The sequence below is a fragment of the Pagrus pagrus genome (genome assembly GCF_965226575.1).
Source record: "Pagrus pagrus genome assembly, chromosome: 7".
Classification (NCBI taxonomy): Eukaryota; Metazoa; Chordata; class Actinopteri; order Spariformes; family Sparidae; genus Pagrus; species Pagrus pagrus.
Genome location: NC_140191.1, coordinates 14,978,279 through 14,998,211, shown reverse-complemented (window position 1 = coordinate 14,998,211; position 19,933 = coordinate 14,978,279). Strand labels below are relative to the sequence as shown.

Sequence of the window (19,933 nt, the reverse complement as noted above, 5' to 3'; positions counted from 1 at the left end):
CCAGTGAAATGAGTTACATGATGAAGATGTGATGGTTCAATAATTGAATAAAAAACTTTAATAGTTTCACAAAAGCATATTCTTTGAAAAGGTTAGTAATTACGTGCATTTATAGAAAAAAACAGGATTCCTAGTGTGTGACAGAAAATTCAACATGTTCCCAGGTTAAACACATCAGGCACTCAATTATTAACTGACAGTAGAAAACATAGAAAAACACAATCAATAAATTATCAAAGAATTTACCTAAATACAGATACTGTATAACACAACGTATCTGTGATGATGATCCCAGTGTCAGGCACTATGATACAGAATAAATCCAGTGTATTGGCAAGTTTAATCACTACATTTGTCTTACAACCTGCAGTTAACGGAGCTTGGCACAATAAATCAATAAAAGCAAAGGTTTTTTTCTTTTTCTTACAGAAGCTCCACCTTAAAAAGGGCTGGCCATACATGGTCCCAGTGTACGAGGCACAAACGTGAACAGATCTTTTTAAACAAAGAGAGGAAAGCGTGAGAGGGTGCGACGCAGCGGGCCTTTTTCAAAGCAGACATTTTAACCTGTGTGGCAGGAAAAGCACAAGTGTTACTAACATTCAAGTGTCCCAGTGAGCTGCAAGTGTGTTCACTCATTCATTTTATTTTCTACGACCACGTGTCACAATATCATCTGTGAAGAAGGCCTGTGAAGAAAAACGCCTAATGAACAGATGTTAGACTTTTTGGCTTTTGAACATTCAGATGCAGAGTGTTGGCGATGAAAGGCACAAGTGTTGAGTCCATCCCTCTGGAAACTGTAAAATAGTTCTCTCCTCTTATTGGCTCCCGCCACTCATCTGTTTGGTGACCAGCATGTGGTAGACTCCCTTCTTGGCCAGCAGCTGTTGATGCGTCCCCTGTTCGACCACCACTCCTCCCTGGAAGACGGCGATGCGGTCGGCGTTTTGGATGGTGGACAGACGGTGGGCAACGATGATGCACGTCCTGCCCTTGCTGGCATGGTCCAACGCCTCTTGCACCACCTGGAAAGAGGAGCATAATTACAAAATTCAGCATCGTGCTGTACGGAGAAGACTTGAAACTAGCAGTTCAGACCATAAACACATTAGACAACTGTTTACTGAGGTAATAAATCAGGTGAGAAGTGCAGTCATCTACTCATAAACTTCCATTCAATCAGATTTCTTTTTGAAACCAGTGGAGTCACCCCCTGCTGGCCATTAGTAACAATGGATGGAAATCTCTGTCCATATTTTATAAAGTCGATGATAAACACTCACCTTCTCACTCTCGGTGTCGAGCGCGGACGTGGCCTCGTCCAGCAGCAACACTTTGGGGTTGCGGAGGATGGCTCGGGCGATGGCGATACGCTGCTTCTGTCCACCTGACAGCTGCGTTCCCTTATCGCCTGCCTGAGTGTTGTACTTCTGCTCACACAAACACAGACAGAGAGAGAGGTGGCACATAATATTGTTACATTCAACTCAACTTTATTTATATAGCCACAACTTTCATGGAAACATGCAGCCCAAAGTGCCTCAAACAACAAAATCCAAAAAATAAAATGTTCACGTTCAACTGACCTGCTGTGCACATACTAAAATACTCAATATATAATACACAAGCAATTGATTTAAATGTATTATTATCAATGTTTTTTTTAGTTTTTTTTTACCAATTTGAGTGATATGTCTTCATTATTTGACTTGTGCTACATTTGTCAGTGTCTGAAAAGAGCGTTCTCTGTTAGATTTTAAAATATAATGTTTCAATACTATAAGCAACACAAATCAAATTCCATTCACCACCATTATAAAGAGGTGCAGGAATAAATCAGATATCAATGGAAGGATATCTATAAACTTTGGCAAATGTAGCCAAAACTAGATAACACTTGAGACAAAAGATCATATATCACTAGAGGTGAGAAAGGAAATATGTTTAATTGTAATTTAGGGGAACAATCCTTTACTATGTAGAGTTAATTACTTGTAGGTGCCATGAGATGCTGTAAAGATAAAGATAAAACAAATTCACACCGCCTTTTATCTTCAGCCTTTTCCTGACTGAGAAGACAGCCTTACTGACACGTGAGGTCATGGCAGCGGTTACCTTTGGCAGCTCTTGGATGAAGGTGTGAATGTTAGCCGCTTTAGCAGCCGCCTCTATCTCCTCCATGGTCACAGTGCGGCTGTTGTCTCCATACGCGATGTTTTCTGCCAGGGTGCAGTCGAACAGCACGGGCTCCTGGGACACGATGCCTATCTGTGATCTCAACCACTGGATGTTCAGCTGTTTGACATCCACGCTGTCCAGCACCTGATGGAGAAAATGGAAGCAGAAATGATGTCAGAATGAGTGGCGGAGATTGAAATCGGCAAGAAATAAATTTATGGCCTCTTTCTTTTGGCTCTCCATTAGCTCCTGTGGCTTTTTAGCTCCTAAATGTTCCCCTATGTTCACCAGCTGGATGCTAACTATGCCTGTGTGCCTTTTGGTACTGAGCAGGTAGAGTACAGCGGAGTTTTAGGGCTGGACAGACAACCCCAAAAAAATTTAATAAAAATATTGGATCATCACAGCTCTATAAAGTCAATAAGTCAATAAAGTCAAATCACAGTTGCTGATTAAGAAACAAAAACATTTCAAAAACAAGATCCTTGTGCTATCAGAGGAGCAGCTTTAAAACAGTGACCTTGTGACAACATGGTAGACAAGGAGACAGCAATAAATATCATTCTTGTCTCCCTCCTATCAAGATAAAACGTAATTGTGGGTGCAGTTAAGATAAAAACACACACACACACACACACACACACACATTATACCGTCTTCCATGTCCCTGTCTTACCAATGTTCAGTACAATGCTGTAAAGAAGCCATAAACAGACAGGCTAGCTAACCATTAGCTAACTGACAGTAGGTGAAGAGGCACAGGCGTTATGATTACAGCGAGCGTGGGTGTGTGTTTGTCTTCTCACCACTCTCCCCTCTCTGGGGTCGTAGAACCTCTCCAGCAGCTGGATGGTGGTGCTCTTTCCACAGCCGCTGCTACCAACCAGAGCCAGAGTCTCTCCCTTTTTCACCTTCAGGTTCAGCCCTTGGAGGATGGGAATCTCGGGGCGTGAAGGGTAGTTAAACCTCACGTCGTCAAAGCGCACATTACCATCAAATGTCTCCTGGAGTTATAAGAGATGAGAGAGAGGAGGGATCTGTTAGCATGTATGTATAGTCCTCTATTTTAGGTATTGTGCGAGGTTTGTGAGGTTTTGTGTTTGTGTACCGGCGTCTCTCCCTGATGTGACAGATTATCAATGGCTGGCTCGCTGTTGATTAGCATCATGAGGTGGGCAGCTGACAGTTTGGCCTTAGCGTAGTTTGGAGCGAAGGAGTTGGCCTCTCCGAGAGCCATGGCGCCGTACAGAACAGCTGAAATCACACTGAGGGGAGGAAGTCAGATCCATATTAGTTTTACCTTTCCTTTCCTCACCTTTCTACCTTCAATGGAGTGTTAAAGAGGATTACATAAGGCTGAGCTAACAGGAAGTAATGATATCTGAACCTTTGTGTGTACATAATGTGTTTGTAGATGTCACTCTTTTTTGTCCTTTAGTTACACAAGTCAACCTGTTCAGTTCAGACACGAATGAGCGAATGTGTTAGAGGTCAAAGGTGCACAAGACATCATGATCATGTCCTGAGTCAAACTAGACTCATGGGATATTTCCCCACGAGCATCTTTCGTCAGGTTACAGGGTTATATTTATAGTATAATATCATATAAAGACTTTAGGCTCTAGGAATGGAAATGTCAGTCGGTTGATCGATTGTCAGATTTTTAATCTTTACAACACGATTATTGTGGCTAAAAGAATTCACAATAACAATATTATCACAATATCCATCTGCAGTCTGTCATCTCCTCCGACACGATTTTTAGCATTACTAGTAGCAGCTGGCTTTATATTACGTTATATTGTGGGTAGTTTTATAGTTTTATGTTCTGTTAGAAGCTCAAGGTGATATGAACTTTGGACTTCCTCTTTGTGTAACAGGCAGAATAAAAATGCAGGCAATGATCCCTCCCAACGATGACAAACTGAGTTACGTTCCTGAAACACGTGCGTGTCTAGGTGGTACAGGTGTCTTGTGTGACTGACTACAGTGCATGCTCTTGGAGCCCGCCCATTCACAGTGGCCCTTCACATGCTTCAGGGCCGGGGTAATGATTAAAAGCCATATAAACATCCTCTCCTCCCAGCAGGAATGCTTCGGTCTAATGTAACCTGCTGTAAGTGCTTTCAAACTCAAACTCGTAGTTGCCAATCTCCTGATTAAGACACAAGACAGGGTTGACCCTAACCCTAACTCAAGTCTTGTTTGTTTACTCACAGAAATACGCCCTCCATATCCATCCTCCCTTCATGAACGAGCCAAGCTCCGAAGCGGAAACAGGCTGCATAAGTGAAGTAGATCATGGCCTGAGAGAAGGAGTAGGTGAAACCATACACATGGGCCTTCTTCTGGGAGTTCCTGCACAGAGAGTGGGAGAAACGGGGCATGACCACAAATTAAATAATTTGATTAAAATGTAAATATTTATTTATTTTTTATTATATGTCCCATGGAGAGACTGGATCTGTGGTTTAAATTATGTAATTTCTCGTACTTGTATGGTACTATGAGGTTTTCCTGATACAAAGATTCAAACTTGGGTTCTCTGTTGAGAGACACAACAGTACGGACATTCTCGATAGCCTCTGTAGCAATCTGTAGAGAAAAAAACATACAAATATTATATCTACTATGTATAACATGATCAGTGCTTCAACAATTGCTGCTTGAAAAAATATAAAATCCCTGACCTTTCCAGCCTTCTCCAGCTCCTTCTTGTCTTCGGCAGCGTGTCCGGTGAGCAGCTTCATCTCAGCAGCGCCAGCAAACGCTATGATGGGCACGACAGCCAAGATGAGCAGGGTCAGCTCCCAGCCGTACACCATGGAGATTATCACTCCGGTGCCCATGTTGGCGAAGTTTTGCGTTAGTGTGGCCAGACGTGCCCCTGTAGCCTGAGCAGATGGGAACAGAGCCGATTGGTTGTGGTAGTCTTGGAGTAAATAGCTGTGTGTGTGTGTGTGTGTTGAGACGTACCCCTTGTACTTGGGCAGCGTCTGTGGCCAGTCTTGTTGTGAGCGCTCCAACACTGTTTTTGTGGTTGTCAAACCAGCCGAGATCCTACAGGAAAAAAGCCCATGAAAATCAATAGAATAAATTCACTAAAATTGAAAAATATATGACAGCAATCAGAAATATGTGACTATTTTAAGCGTGTGTGCCACTTTGCTGTTACACACTGTTCACTGCCATAAAGGACACAAGTGGCTTTTGGGGGACGGGGTGGGATATGTCTCAAGTGGTTTGTCTCTCTATAATGTCTCTAGTTATTACTTTCTCATTTCATTTCATTGCACTCACCTGTCTCATCATGGATGTAAAGGCCTTGAGTCTCAGCTTCAGGGTCAGAATCTCTCCAGATTTACCAAAACAGAAACCCTGTGAACATTTTACAGACAGAAGACATGAGCACAACAGTCAAGTCACCTGCATGTGTTTATACTGCAACATTTTCTTTGCGATAAAGCTTGTGTGTATGTGTGTTGGTGTCACTTGTTTATTTTCCTGACATACAGTGGTACCAATCTTCTCATTTAATCAAAAAGTGTGTGTGTGTGTATGTGTGTGCACACCCATACCTGCAGAAACATGGTGACAAAGGACACGGCTCCAATACCAGCAAACATCAGCGCAAAGAATGTAGACCTTTGCCTCACAATCTCTTGATCTGGCTCTGCAAACACCTGAGAGGAGAAAAAACACCTAATTTTCCGCTTTCTTCAACATCTTACAAATGCTGCAATTAACGTGAAACATTAAAATAACTATTTTCGTACACAGATACCACAAGTAACCTACACTGATGATCTTAGAGAAGATGATGGCGAACACTGGCTGCATTGCTCCGTTGATCATGGCACAGATGGTCCCCACCAGGATGTATGGCCACTCAGAACTGTTGAGACGCATCACTTTAAGGAACGACACGGGGGGAGCTTCTTCATCCTGCAGGAAGAGGGAGAAAGAGTTGAGTCACATCTCTTTTCTCTCTGCCTCCCTTCTGGTTCTGTCTTTGGGCAGAGATCCATTAGGCGAGACTGCAGACTGCTGAATTTAGCACATATACTTGCTCGAAAGTGGGGAGAGAGGAGCAGAGCCATTTTGCCATGAAAAATATTTTTTCTAATTTTGACTTACGGGAAGAGAGTGAGTGCCCAAGAGACATAGAGCCTGTTCCGTTTGTATCCAGACTGGGTGTGATATTGCTAGACTAGTGGTAAACAAGCCAGATACAACCCTGAATGGATACTGTGAATTTTGAATTACCTTTGGCTGCAGTGCTTAGTGCAAGAAGTCCAGATACATTGGATTTGTAATCCTCAGAACAGACATTATATTTAGTATTGATTTGTCAGGATTTGTAATATACAATAATATATCGTCAGCGTATAATGAGAACTTCCTCAGCTGTCGGTCAATACCATCATGACCATTCAAAACATGCAAAGTAATAGCTAATGGTTCACTAGCAAGGACAAATGGAGTTATCAGAATCAGAATCAGAAATACTTTATTATCCTTGAGGGGAAATTGTTTAAAGCCTTGGTCAGTCAGCCTGAACAGAAGCAATAACACACAGGTATAATAACCTCACCTATGCAGTATATTTTTCACTCAACCAAACAAATCTCACTCGACCACATCAAGAGCCTTTTCAGCATCTAATGATCAGACTTCCAGTAATTGTGCGGTTGGACTATGAGAGCATCGGAATTTGTATAGCCTGTGTCTGTTTGATCTGTTTTATTTGTGAGGCTTTCTACATGTTGCACCAAAGCTCACCTCTTCTGTCTTGTCCTGGGCATCCTTCAACTTGTCTTTCTCGTCTTTGTCGCCCTCTGATGCAGCGAAGGAGGAGCCTCGTGTGGACTTCCTCCTGCGTATAGAGGAGTGAGAGAAGGTCTTTGCTAATGGGCTCTTATCACCCGCAGAAAGCTCGCAGTCATCCTCCTCCCCATCCTCAACTTTCTGGAAGGTCTATAGTCAGTAGAGACGGGAGGAAACCACAAACACAAACATAATCAAAGGCTGACCATTCATTCATTATAAAATTCCCCTTCAGTTCCAGTCTGACCAAATGTCAAGGTGTTTATGAGTTTGTGTTACCTGCATGGTGACCAGAGAATGGTAGACTCCCTTCTGTTCCATCAGTTCGCTGTGAGTTCCCATCTCTACGATTTGCCCTTTCTGGAAGCCACTAATGACGTCAGCGTTTCTGATGGTTGAGAGGCGGTGGGCAACTACTATGGTGGTACGACCCAGTCGGACCTGCACACAAAGACGTGTCTTGAGTTTTTGCTTACTGTTACAAGAAGCAGCTAAATATTCATTCATGTTCAGTACATACAACATGTTTGCATGTTTGCAGTGGGCAATTTTTCAAATTAGTGACAGGACAATTCTCAGGGGCAATTTTGCTGTAGTTGACACACTATCTTTCCCATACATAACCATCCAAAAAAGAATGGTGAATGTAGTTTTTGGAGTGTCACAAACACAGCAACGAAATGTTTTGTATGATCAAAACTGAGCCTATTAGGTCCTATTCATGCGTGTGGGTAGCCAACAGGAAGTCAGCTGACTCAACCAGAGGAAGTCTCAGATGCTTGCTATATGGTCGTAACAGCATAAAGATCCCCACAGAAGCTTTCAGAAGATCGAATGAGGCATCATCTCAGAGTGCAGCACCCAGTTTATCCTAATTAGTCAAAACACTTCATAAAAAAACAAACATGACAGTCTGCTGGTGGCGCTGGAGTGACTTTGGAGATCACCAAAGTCAGTAGGATGCATGCTCTGGGGAGCATGAATGTTGATACAATCCATCCAATAGTCTGGTTCAGTTTGGACCGAAGCCTAGAAAGACTCTTAATACTCCAAATGCATTTCTTTCATCAATGTCAAATTGTAAAATAAGCATTAAAACTGTGTCCTGGATGAAGCAGAGCATGTGTCTGTGCATGTTTGTACCTTGTCGAGTGCAGCCTGCACAATGGTCTCACTCTCAGCATCAAGTGCAGATGTGGCTTCGTCCAACAGAAGGATTTTGGGGTTGCGGACGAGAGCTCGAGCAATCGCAATCCTCTGCTTCTGTCCTCCACTCATCTGAGTCCCTCGGTCCCCGACCAGCGTCTCAAACTTCTGCTCAACGATAAGAGTCTCAATATCAGCAAGTTGTGGACAGAGTTTTTGATAAGCACAGAGGACAGGGAGTCAGAAATACAGTCTTACTTCGGGAAGGTTCATGATGAAGTCGTAAGCGTTAGCCTCCTTGGTAGCTTGTACGATCTCCTCCTGCGTTACGTCAGGTCGGCCATACCTGATGTTTTCAGAGATGGTGGTGGCAAAGAGGATAGGCTCCTGACTCACCACGCCGATCATCTCTCTCAGGTAGCGGATGTTGAGAGTACGGATGTCGTGGCCGTCAATACATATCTTAAAAACAAGAGTCGAACAGACACAAAATGTTACTTCCTGGAGATTGTTTAGTGTCAGATAGTTTCAAATACCAATGCTTTGAATTCTGACATTCTGTTATAGTAGTCCGATGCTAAATCAGTGGTGTACTCTTTTAGATCCCAAAGTGACACCATTATACTGAATACATACTGAATCAATTGTTTTGATAAAGGTGGTTTAGTAATATTACTTACACTTCCTTCATGTGGATCGTAGAACCTCTGCAGCAGCTGGACCGTGGTGCTTTTGCCACAGCCGCTACTCCCTACCAAGGCCATGGTCTGTCCACTCTTCACGTTCAGAGTCAAGTCGTTTAAAATCTACAAAAGATAATAATGTCAGTAATGAGTCACAGTTTGAGATAATATGTCAGTTGATTGTATTCTCTTGCAGAGTTCACTAAACAGAGTCCATGGGGAACATACTTTGACTTCCGGCCTTGAAGGGTAGTTGAAGTGGATCCCCTTGAACTCTATGTCTCCCTTGACAAAGTCGAGCTTGTGACCCGCCTCTGAATAGCTGTCGATGCTCGGTTTCTGTTGAGACGAGAGTGAACAGTTTGGCCACAGTTGGATAAAGAACCTGATTCTTATCATAACCTCAAACAGACAATGGGAGGAAGGCTGTTAATGTTACAGGGCTAGTGTTTATTTCCATAGCTCTTTGTGTTTTCACTGCTTCTCTCAGTGTGCCTAAACACACAAATCGCTTTTCTCTCTCATGCTTCGCTGTTGAAGATTTGTCTGTTTTATGTCCCTGTTGGAGGCCTCACCCTTTGGTACTTAAGACCAGACAGTTTATCTTGTTTATCTTTTGAACACCTCTCTAGATCACAAAGTGCTTTACAATAAAAGACAAAATGAGAAGCAATATAAAAGCAATATTTAAAAAGGAGATAAAAAATAACTGAAAACAAGCAGTCCACAGATCTTAAGTCCAGTGCAAGAGAGTAACAAAGTCTCCTTCAGTATTTGCTCACAGCACGGAGAAACTAAAAAAAGAACTGAGGAGATTTCATGCCCTCTCAGTTGTGCTTGTGGCTGTGTGTATGCTAATTTGTGTTCATGTGCAAACAGATGCACTCTTCAACTCATGGTTTGTAGACTACAGCATCCTGTTTCAGTGCTTATAAACTGATTTGAGTGTGTTGTCATGGTGAAAAATGTACAGGCACACTGTAAACTAAACATAGACCCCTCCCCCCAATGCTGCATCCCAGTGCATCTCCTCGGAAAAACATGGACGCCCGGAGCAAACTGGTGTTTATATGGCAAGTTTGTAGACTCCACAAGCAACTACAGCAGCTGATTCAATAGATGAGGGTGATTGAAAAGAGACTGGTGGAGCAGACTTGGACTACAGGCTCTCAGAGTTATATCAAGCAGGAATTAACTGAGTGGAAAACAAACACCACATAAAGTAAAATGGTGACAAGATAGAAGGTAATTGTTCACTATGTGTGCCACCATCTCCCTTCAAAAGCTGCCCATCCAACGAGTTAAATAGATAGCAACTAATAAAAAAAGATCAAAGTTGAATTAAGTGAAATAATGGTCAGCGTGACATCATCAGCTAACTGACTGAGATAAATCATATTGACTCAACTACAGGAGGATGCTGTACATGTGTGATTGTGGTGCAATTTTGTAAAGCTTTAAACCTCACAGTACATTCACAGTGAGCTCAGGAAGGGGAAAGCCACAGCTGTGCAACATCAACCAAGTGACCTGCAATCTTCATCCAAACAGCAGGTGCTCCAATTAGAGCAGAATCCAACATCTCATTACTGACTTCAACTCGTCGGCTTTATCAAAGCGGCCTCCCGGCGTGGCCGAATGCAGAGGTGCATGTTCAGTTATACAAACTGACACACTGTCGAGCAGCAAAGAGATTAATAAAAATCTTTTGACATGTGAGCTTTGAGGAAATAATGTTGTATTCCTTACATGATCAATAATGCTGTAGACTTTATGTGCTGCTCCGCGGGCGCTGGCAAAGCTCTGGATGTTGGGAGAGGTCTGACCCACAGTGAACGCTCCGATGAGCACAACGAAGAACACCTTGAGACACACACATAACACGCAAGTGTTAGCCGCACCAGAGTCTCCCATAGCTTAAAATGAAAAAGTTAATTATGAAATCTGTCACAATGTGTCTACTCACAGTAAGCACAGATCCAATGGTGTATTCGCCGCTCAGGATGAGTGTACTCCCGTACCAGAAGGCCAGAGCGTACGACAGGTAGATCATCAGGAAGGTGAAGCCCATGGCGATGTTAGAAGAGAGCGCCTTCTTTATTCCCATGGTCTTAGCATCCTCCAAGTTCTTATTATATCTGTGGTGCAAGCATGACGGTTAGCTCAATGGGAAGCAAAGTTAGAGTTAAATAGAAATCAGATTGCAGTGAGAGCAGAGCCCTTTGGCATCAACAAATGTCCACATCTAATCCAATTCCTTTGTTTTTATGGGTTTTATCCACTTATCCAGCCTTTCAGGGGCTTCTTCCTCTGCCTTTGATCAGTTTATTCACCAATATTTATTTGCCCTGCACAAATGTTTCGCTTTGTTGACGAGAAAACAATCCCATTTGGTGTAATAACCTTCCATCAGGTTTGTCAAAACTGTGTCATGATTTCCAGGCAACTCTTAATATTCAGATGTTCCAGCTCTGATAATCAGCTATCAGGTAGTATACTTAATCCCACTCACAGTATTAACTTTAATTTATTTACTATCAATCTTATCGATTTTATTTGGTTTGAAATATCTCTTTAAAAAATAATTTCTACTTGCTTTTACTGTACTTTTATGTGGATTTTTCAGCTTTTGAAGGACAGGGTTCCATCTTTTTGTACAAAATGTACAATACAAACAAAGTTTCACAATTATTACTATTATTTTTGTTGTTGTTGTTGTTGTCAGTAGTAGTAGCATTCTGCACACACCTCTTGATCTCTCTGTCCTGACCACTGAAGGCAAACACTGTCCTGATAGCAGAAAGCACCTCTTCTGCCACAGCTCCGGCTTTGGCATATGCAGTCTGCTCTTTACTAGTGAAACTCGCCAGCACCTATTCAGACAAATAGAGGGACATAATGTAATTACAAATGTCTGCAGATGAATATCTAAAGAGCAAACGATTACGGAGAGATGCTTACTTTACTGAAGAGTGCGGCTGAAATGCCCAGCGCCGGGCTCACAGCCAGGATGACCAGGGTGAGTTGCCAGCCTTTGGTGAAGCCGATGATGAAGGATGTGATGAAGGTGGTGTAGGCCTGGATCAGCATTCCCGCCTTGTCACCAATACCCTCCTGGATCTTATAGACATCACTGCATATGCAAATAAAAACCACCCATGATCTTCAGAGTACTGAAAACATTTACGTATTACCAAAGGAATGAAAGCAATTTTGCATTTGTAAAGTGAGAACTGCGCAACTTAATGTATTAACTTCAGAAGGGTTATAATATCAAATAAAAGAAAATCCTGAAACCAAAAAGAAACAAAGAATTATTCAGCAAGAGTTTTAATGATCGTTCAATTGTTTAGAAGTAATTTTTCAAAAACAAAAGCCAAAAATTGACTAGTTCCTGCTTCTCAAATGTGAATATTTGCTGTTTTTGTTTTTTGTTTATTATTACAGATATATAAAATTCTGATATCGTTATATTAAGCATACATTTTACCGTCCAAAATGACATTAGTGCAACAAAACAGTAACCTTCACTGGGGATGTTATAGTAATAAATTAGCATCATATTCTGCATTTTAATCTGAAAAAACAAAGTTTACATATCGGCGCATATCAAACAGCACATATGCTGACACAAATATATCTGCGAGGCTCTAATGGTAAATTGAATATCTTTTGGCTTTGGACTGCTGGTTGTACACAACAAACAATTTAAACTTGGGCTCTGGGAAATTATGATGACATTTTATAGATTAAATAATTAATAAATTATTTGAGAAATCTCCAAACTTTGAAATGGGAAATAATTATGGCTGCATACATTGTTAGCAGTGCTGATACACCTGGCATTGATTTCTCTGTTACCCACTCTGTGAGACGTGTGTTGAGCTCTCCCGTCTCATTGACATCGAACCAGCCGATTTCCTGCTTCATGATGCAGTGGAAGAACAACTTGCGGATGCGTTTGACCTGTCGCCCGGCTGCCAGGGTCCAGAAGGACACCTGCATGTAGGCTGCCACCAGGACGACGGCCCCCATGATGGAGTAGTAGATGGCAAAGCTGGAAGAAGAGAAGCATTGTGACTTTGAAACTACCTTTGCTTCGACTTGAAAGGAACTTAAAGGAGACATATTATGATCATTTTCAGGTTCATAATTTTATTTTGGCTCACTACTAGAATGGGTTTCCATGCTTTAATGCTCAAAAACACATCAGTTTTCTCTACTCCCCCGCCCTCAAGTCTGCTCTGATTGGTCAGCTCACACACGCCTGAGCCATCACTGATAACAACAACAGGGTAGCTGTGCTAAATGAATTCCTGCATGCCAAACTAGCTGCCAGGCAATAAATTATGCAAATGTATGAGATGGTGATGTGGTGTGATGTCACAGAGTCACAGAATCGAAGGCGAGACTACTGACGAGGTGTTCAGGAGCAGAGTTTACTGAGGGAGAGGGGAGCTTCTGTTGGTGCGGACTTTGACCTTTTTAACTGTCAAGATCTCATATAAACATATAAACACTGAAGGAAAGGAAAAAAATGAAAAAGCATTATACGTCTCCTTTAAGTGGAACATGGAGGCAATAGTAGATTTAAGTAACAAGAAATCTATTATTGATGGGATTCTGTATTAATATTTTGGTCTTTACAAACTCTAAATTAACATTTTTGGACATAATTTAATTGTATGCTGATAATATAAACGTACCGCTGCATGTCTTCTTGTAAGTTGCCGGTAGGTATGGTAACATCTGAAGGCACGAGGTAACAAAAGAGATTTGTTAAGAGGTGTTAAATATATGACCTCTTCATTATTTATTCCAGTTAATTATGCATGTGCACGCCTGTAACTGAAAACTCACTGGGGTTGCTTCCGTTGATTTGGGAGTTCATGGAGTCCTCTATGAAGCTGTCTGTCATGTCTCCAAACACAATACACATGAGAGGGAGCACTACACCGTTGACCACAGCCATCACTGTCCCGACAATGAGCAGCAAAACGTCCCAGCTGTCTGCGAACCTGAACTGAAGACCAAACAAGAAACAGCAGGAATAGGAATCAGTTCCTTGTGAAGGAAGAATTTTGAATTATGCAATCAGAGCAGGGAGAAAACTTTCAGGTCTGAGGAGCCATTATGTTCTCACAGCGGGGGACTGGTGGAGTCCACCCAAACAACAGGAGGATGTGCCGCACTCCCATCCCCTCTCCCTGCTTCCCCTCTTACCTCATACACACACATACACACACACACCTTACTGTTATGCTCAGTGATGGAGTACATTTACTCAAGTACAGTACAATTTTGTGGTACTTGTACTTCAGTAGTTCAATTTTCTGATACTTTATACTTCTACTCCATGACATTTATCTGATAACCTGAGTTACAAGTTATTTTACAGATCACATGCTGCATCTTTAACACATTTTTCATCCAATTAAATTTTTTTGGACTTAAAAATTCTGATAATCGACTAGGCGGCTAATCAGTCGACCCATAGTAGAAACATGCATGTAATTAACTTATACATGTACTTTTGATACTTAAGTACATTTAATATCAGACACTTCGAAACTTTTCCTCGAGTACTATTAGTAATATTTGTCTTTTGGGTAACTTTTACATCACTGGTTACACAATGCTTCTAGATATCATGACATGACCATTTAAACACTTTTTTAAAAGTCCACATCACTTCTCCTGTTTCCTGCTCCTTTTGAACACATATATTTTAGTTGTATTGTAAGGCAATGAAATAAAAAAAAAATAGAGCTATAATAACACCTATTTCTGACTGAGGGAGATCACAGTGTGATGACTGAACTTACCAGAGCAATGGGGCCGACCATGGGCAGCTTTGGTGTTTTTTCTTTCTTCTTCTTCTTGTCATCGTCTTTGCTCTCACTTTAGGAATTGTATATAAAAGTCAAGACGTCAAACACAAAGTCTCATTTTTAATAAATAAGGCACATCTTGAGGTATATGAGCTGTTTTAGCTGTGTTAGAGTCATCACTCCTGACACCTGCAGAACTCCATAAGAATAAGAGAGAATTTAATACCTTAAATCTCCATTTTGCTCGTGTTTGCCTGTAGACATTTCCATGTCGCCCTTCACATCCATGTCTGGGTCCTGTTAGAGGAAGAAGCTGTTTGAATTTCCTTGTCTAAACAGTTTATATTTACACTTTCTGAAATAAACCCCTCCACCAGCAAATCACCAGACAGCAGCCTCAGGATTAAAGCTCAGTCTGCGGTGAATTGTGTAAAGTGTATCATCAGACAGTAACCAGCAGCACACAGGAAGAAGAGGCATCACATTCAAGTAAAACAAAATAGAAACAGAGTAAAAGCTAGAGGTACAGACCCACTGTTTCTTCGCCATGGTCGCCCCGGACCCCTCTCAGTGCTCCTGTCTATTTTTGACAGAGGTGGTGATCACACGCCTGCCTGGACCAAAGGCTGGCCCGTCCTTCCTCCCTCCCTCCCTCCTCCTCCTCCTCCTCCTCCCCTCTCCCCTCCTCACGTGGCTCTACAGCAGCTGAAGTGTAATCAGCGGATGAGCCTCGATGGGAAACGAGAGCGCTGACTCTTCCGTCTCCAGAGAAATAAAATGCAGGTTTTTCACGTCTTTGTGGTTCATCCGTGGCTTTTTCCTCCCCGTGCTGTCGGCCCTCTGGATCACGTCCGCTGCTCGACGCTTCATCCAGTGAGATAATCGATAATCAGTCAACAGCAGCCAGGGGAGCAGCGGAGGAGTCTGGGGACAGGTGTCCATGTCTGTAGCCCTGTCATGAAATGTCTTTATGTGATTAGACAATTAAAACGAGAGTTTGATGTTGTGGGGATAAACGTGTAGCAGTAGCCTACTTTACCTGCCCGCTTCAAAGTTAACTAAATCCATCCCCTTTCAAAAAACTAGTGCCTGGTTGTGACCCACTGAAGTTGTTTAAACTAGCTCCACCTTGATGAACTACAACAGAAAATGCTAATCTAGTAACAATAGGAACAATATATATTAATTTATCAGTCATGTCATTTATCAGGGCTGTTTCTGCTCGGTTTGTACTTTCACTTTTACTAAAAGTACATTTTTCAGACAATATTTCTGCCATTTTTAAAGTATAGAGTATTCCTACATTGATATATTGGTACTTTTACCTGAGTAAATGATCTAAATTATTCTTCAAGGACTGGATCAAGACAGCCAAGTTGATTTCTTTGCTTTTTCTTTGTTTTACTTGATATTCACTGTATGTCTCTTTTTCTGTTAGTTTTAAAACATATTACAATGATTAAAACATCTGTGCTAATGAAGATGATGTTACAAGATATGATGGAGCAGCACAAAGGTGAATAATGCTCAAATAAAAATGTTTCTTCATATTCACTTGTCATGCTGTCAAAATGACAAGAGATCTTCATTTGTCTGAAAAGAGATAAATAGAAGAGAATGTGTCGTTTCATTACTGCTGAATCAAGGGTGTGCATGTGTTGTTAAAAGACAGTTTACTGCCTTAAATAAAGTCATAATGTTGCCTTAGTGCAGGTCAAAGGTACGATGACGGTGGGCTCAGTCACCTGCCATCAACGATCAACAGCACAACTAACTGCACAGGAAATACAGACATTATCTTGTACCTTAAAAGGTCTTAGCGGAGAGTTTTTTGTTTCAGAGTTACATTATATCCGTGTTTACATCTCCTGTTGAACTCTGACATTGTGTGACTCCTTAATCCTCGAAGTACCATAAAGATAGTGTTGTTATAACCTGTCCTGTCATATTTTGCTCCTTATCTCATCTTGTATAATTTCCCCTTGTGAGTAAGTGGTATTTAAAAGAACTACAAAATAAGGCTGTACACTACAATATATTGTAGATAAAGGGCTCTTATTGTTTTGGTGTTTAGCATTAAATCCATCTCTTACATTCATTTTTTTTATCAACTTAAAGCAAAGCAGAGGTAAAGTCGTGTTTCTTATCAGTGTCAGCAGGTTCATCATATTTACAACCGTCATGTGATTTTACCTCTGTCACTAACGTAATTGCAAATGCAACTGCTGTGGTTGATGTCAGTGGTTGATTCACGTCCTGTAAAAAGTACATGCTGACTGCATAGAGGTTAAAAGGCGCTGAAGCTAAAGGTTCACATAGAGCACATGAACACGAGACGCTGCTGTTCTGGTTTGGTTTCCTTCACACGCAAGTAAAGTTTCAAATGTGTGTCGAGACACAACTGGTAGTCTGAACCTTTGGGTGTTAAAGCTGTACTCATGTTGTACTGGTCTACATACTGAAAACTGTATATTTTGTCCAACATATTTACAAACTAAACACAGGAGCAACATGATCAGTAACACCTTATTATATTAGCAGTTGGAAGGCAGTGATGGAATGTAACTAAGTAAATTTACTCAAGTCCTGCACTTAAGTACAATTTTAAGCTACCTGTACCTTACTTGAGTATTTCCATTTTCTGCTACTTTATACCTTCACTCTACCACATTTCGGAGGCAAATATTGTGCTTTTACTCCACTACATTTATTTGACTACTTTAGTTACTAGTTACTTTACAGATTACAGGTTGCATCAGGCCAACAAATGGTGGACCCATAGTATACAGAATAAACATACATGTAAATATATTTATGATTTACTTTTACTTGTACTTTTGATAATTAAGTAGATTTAATATCAGATACTTTCAGACTTTAACTTAAGTACTATTAATATGGATGAATTTCACATTTACTAAAGTAATATTTTACCACGATATCTTTACTTTTACTAAAATTTGACTTTTGAGTGCCTTTACAACACTGTTTAAATGTAACTTAATACATTTACTTAGTTACTGTACTAAAAGACAGTTTTGAAGTACTTTACTGTTTCCATTTTATGCTTCTTTATACTTCCACTCCACCACATTTCAGAGGGAAATATATCTGTTATATAATGTTACTAATTACTTTGCTGACTAAGAGTTTACATTAAAAACCATATGATATTATTACAAAATGCAGTAATTTGCTCTAAATTAAACCAATACTTTCTGAGTACTTTAAAAAGTCTGAAAAAAAAACCTGTTTTCTTTCTTCTTCTTTTTCTACGCATTACGCATTATCTCATGACCACTCAGATTTTCCGTGTGACTCTCAGATGGGGGCCCACCCACGGATTGGGAACACGTCAACGAATGGCCTAACTATATATAAATATAAATGGATCCCATATCAGTGAATGGGGGCAATTTTCAGCACAATGAGTGCTTTAACTTTTGATACTTAAAGTACATGTTGACGGTACAACACTGAATCCAAAACAGTTGAAAGCTGTGTAAAAACATAAATAAAAACAGAATGCAATGATCTGTGAATCCTTTTCGAGTCATAATCAACTGAAAACAGTACAAAAACAAGATATTTAATGTTCAGAGTGATATACTTTATTGTTTTTTGTATATATGCACTCGGTCTGAATTTGATGTCAGCAACACATTTCAGAAAAGGGGCATGTTACCACTGTGCTGCATCACTTTTGTTTTCATAACAACACTTTCATAACAACTTTCCCAGTCTAATGTTGCTCCTGTTGATTGAGTGTATATTTACAGAAAACAAAAAAAGTTGATCAGTTTTCAACATTAAATATATCTTCTTTGTACTGTAGTCAATTGAATATGGGTCACAAAGGATTTGCAAATGATTGCATACTGTTTGTATTTATGCTTTACACAGCGTCCCAACTTTCTGGAGTCGGTGTTGTACTTCTGTACTTTTAGAGGGCCAAGGTCAAATGTATTTATAGAGCGCTTTAAAACAAACAGGGTTTGTACCAAAGTGCTTCACAGCAAACATGAAAACAAAGTTCACGACAAACGTGAAACATTAAGAGAGCAAATAAAAGATGATCAGATTTGATGGGATTTTAAATACAGAACTTTTACCTGTAGCAGAATGTTTTACATTGTTTTCTTGGTATTTCTACTTAAGTTAAAGATCTGAGTACTTCCTCTACCATATTGAATCAACACAACAACACTAGAAACCACAGCATCAGAAAATTTCAGGTCCACAAAATTAACTAATATAGATGTTTTAATATTTTAAATTAATCACATTCTCAAAAACAACTGACCTTGAGACTTGATCAAGCAGAGCTAGAAAATTACCACAGAGTTAATCATGGCCCTAATGTTTTTACATCTAAACTCTAATTATAAAACTATTGTACTGGATTTCTTCACATTTTATGGTGGTTTGTATTTGTTCAGTCACCAAATGTCCACTAGTCATTGTTCCAAATAGCTGTAAATGTATTGATAATGTAACTGCAAGCATATCAGTCCAACAGAGGTCCATTCATTCATCCACCTCTCACACTGACTTCACAACCCATATCCTCGTCATGAGTGGAGGGAGGTCAAGGACTGAGGAGGAGATACAAGTGAAGGAAGCGAGGTTGTATAAATATGGAGGGAACTCACCCAGAATGTGTTGTCTGCTCTGGGGCCACTGGATGGCGCTCTCCTCCTTCAAGAGCGATTTACATGAATTCAAAGACACAAACAGTGATCTAAATGTAAACAAGAGCATCTGTTTAGAGCCACGAATCACAACACAGGACTGAAACATGACACAACTGTCACAATCGTATTTCCAGACATGAAAAAATAACGTGAGTCATTATGTTTTCTGATGCCGTGAAAGGTTTGTTTGAGTCAGCAGAATAATGTTTTGTCAACACAGTAACAGCCTAGCCTTGGCCGGATAACATCTATTTATTTATATTTAACTGAGAAATTCTCCTAAACTATACTTGTAATTCACATGGTGAGCTGTGACTGGGCCTTTAACATCAGCTCCCTGCTGAGTGCTGACACACAGTGTGATGCTCAAAGCATAAAATATAAGATACTGAATCTTTTCATTCATTTTGTGTGGTGTATCAGACAGTCCTGCGCCTGCAGCTGAGACCAGGTTCAATTAAAGCAGACACACATTCACTCACTCATGAGATCATTTCCTGTCTGACAGACAGAAGCCACTCACACCTTTATCTCTCACACTGATGACAGGCTGAAATCATATTTTCTCTCA

At 40.6% G+C, this 19,933-nt stretch overlaps 1 protein-coding gene across 1 annotated transcript; it reads right to left on the bottom strand.

The window, feature by feature from the left end:
- Positions 1–35: 35 nt before the first annotated feature.
- On the bottom strand, positions 36–15,281 carry abcb4 (ATP-binding cassette, sub-family B (MDR/TAP), member 4). The gene is made up of 28 exons (XM_084356478.1): positions 15,200–15,281; positions 14,895–14,965; positions 14,663–14,738; positions 13,698–13,860; positions 13,544–13,586; positions 12,703–12,894; positions 11,799–11,970; positions 11,586–11,710; positions 10,804–10,975; positions 10,587–10,700; positions 9,066–9,176; positions 8,835–8,960; positions 8,413–8,616; positions 8,152–8,322; positions 7,288–7,449; positions 6,964–7,158; positions 5,980–6,126; positions 5,760–5,864; positions 5,482–5,559; positions 5,158–5,241; positions 4,872–5,075; positions 4,676–4,776; positions 4,399–4,539; positions 3,290–3,446; positions 2,988–3,185; positions 2,119–2,325; positions 1,287–1,433; positions 36–1,028 (listed from the first exon to the last, which is right to left on the bottom strand). Exons 1-28 carry the CDS (start codon positions 15,215–15,217, stop codon positions 822–824), a joined length of 3,891 nt encoding a protein of 1,296 aa, XP_084212604.1. The 5' UTR covers positions 15,218–15,281; the 3' UTR covers positions 36–821.
- Between the last annotated feature and the right edge of the window lie 4,652 nt (positions 15,282–19,933).

Coding starts and splice junctions, on each gene's coding strand:
- abcb4 (XM_084356478.1), bottom strand. Junction 14,739..14,894: donor GAGCAAAATGGAGATTTAAG/GTATTAAATTCT, acceptor CAATTCCTAAAG/TGAGAGCAAAGACGATGACA. Junction 5,560..5,759: donor TTGTCACCATGTTTCTGCAG/GTATGGGTGTGC, acceptor AAATGTTCACAG/GGTTTCTGTTTTGGTAAATC.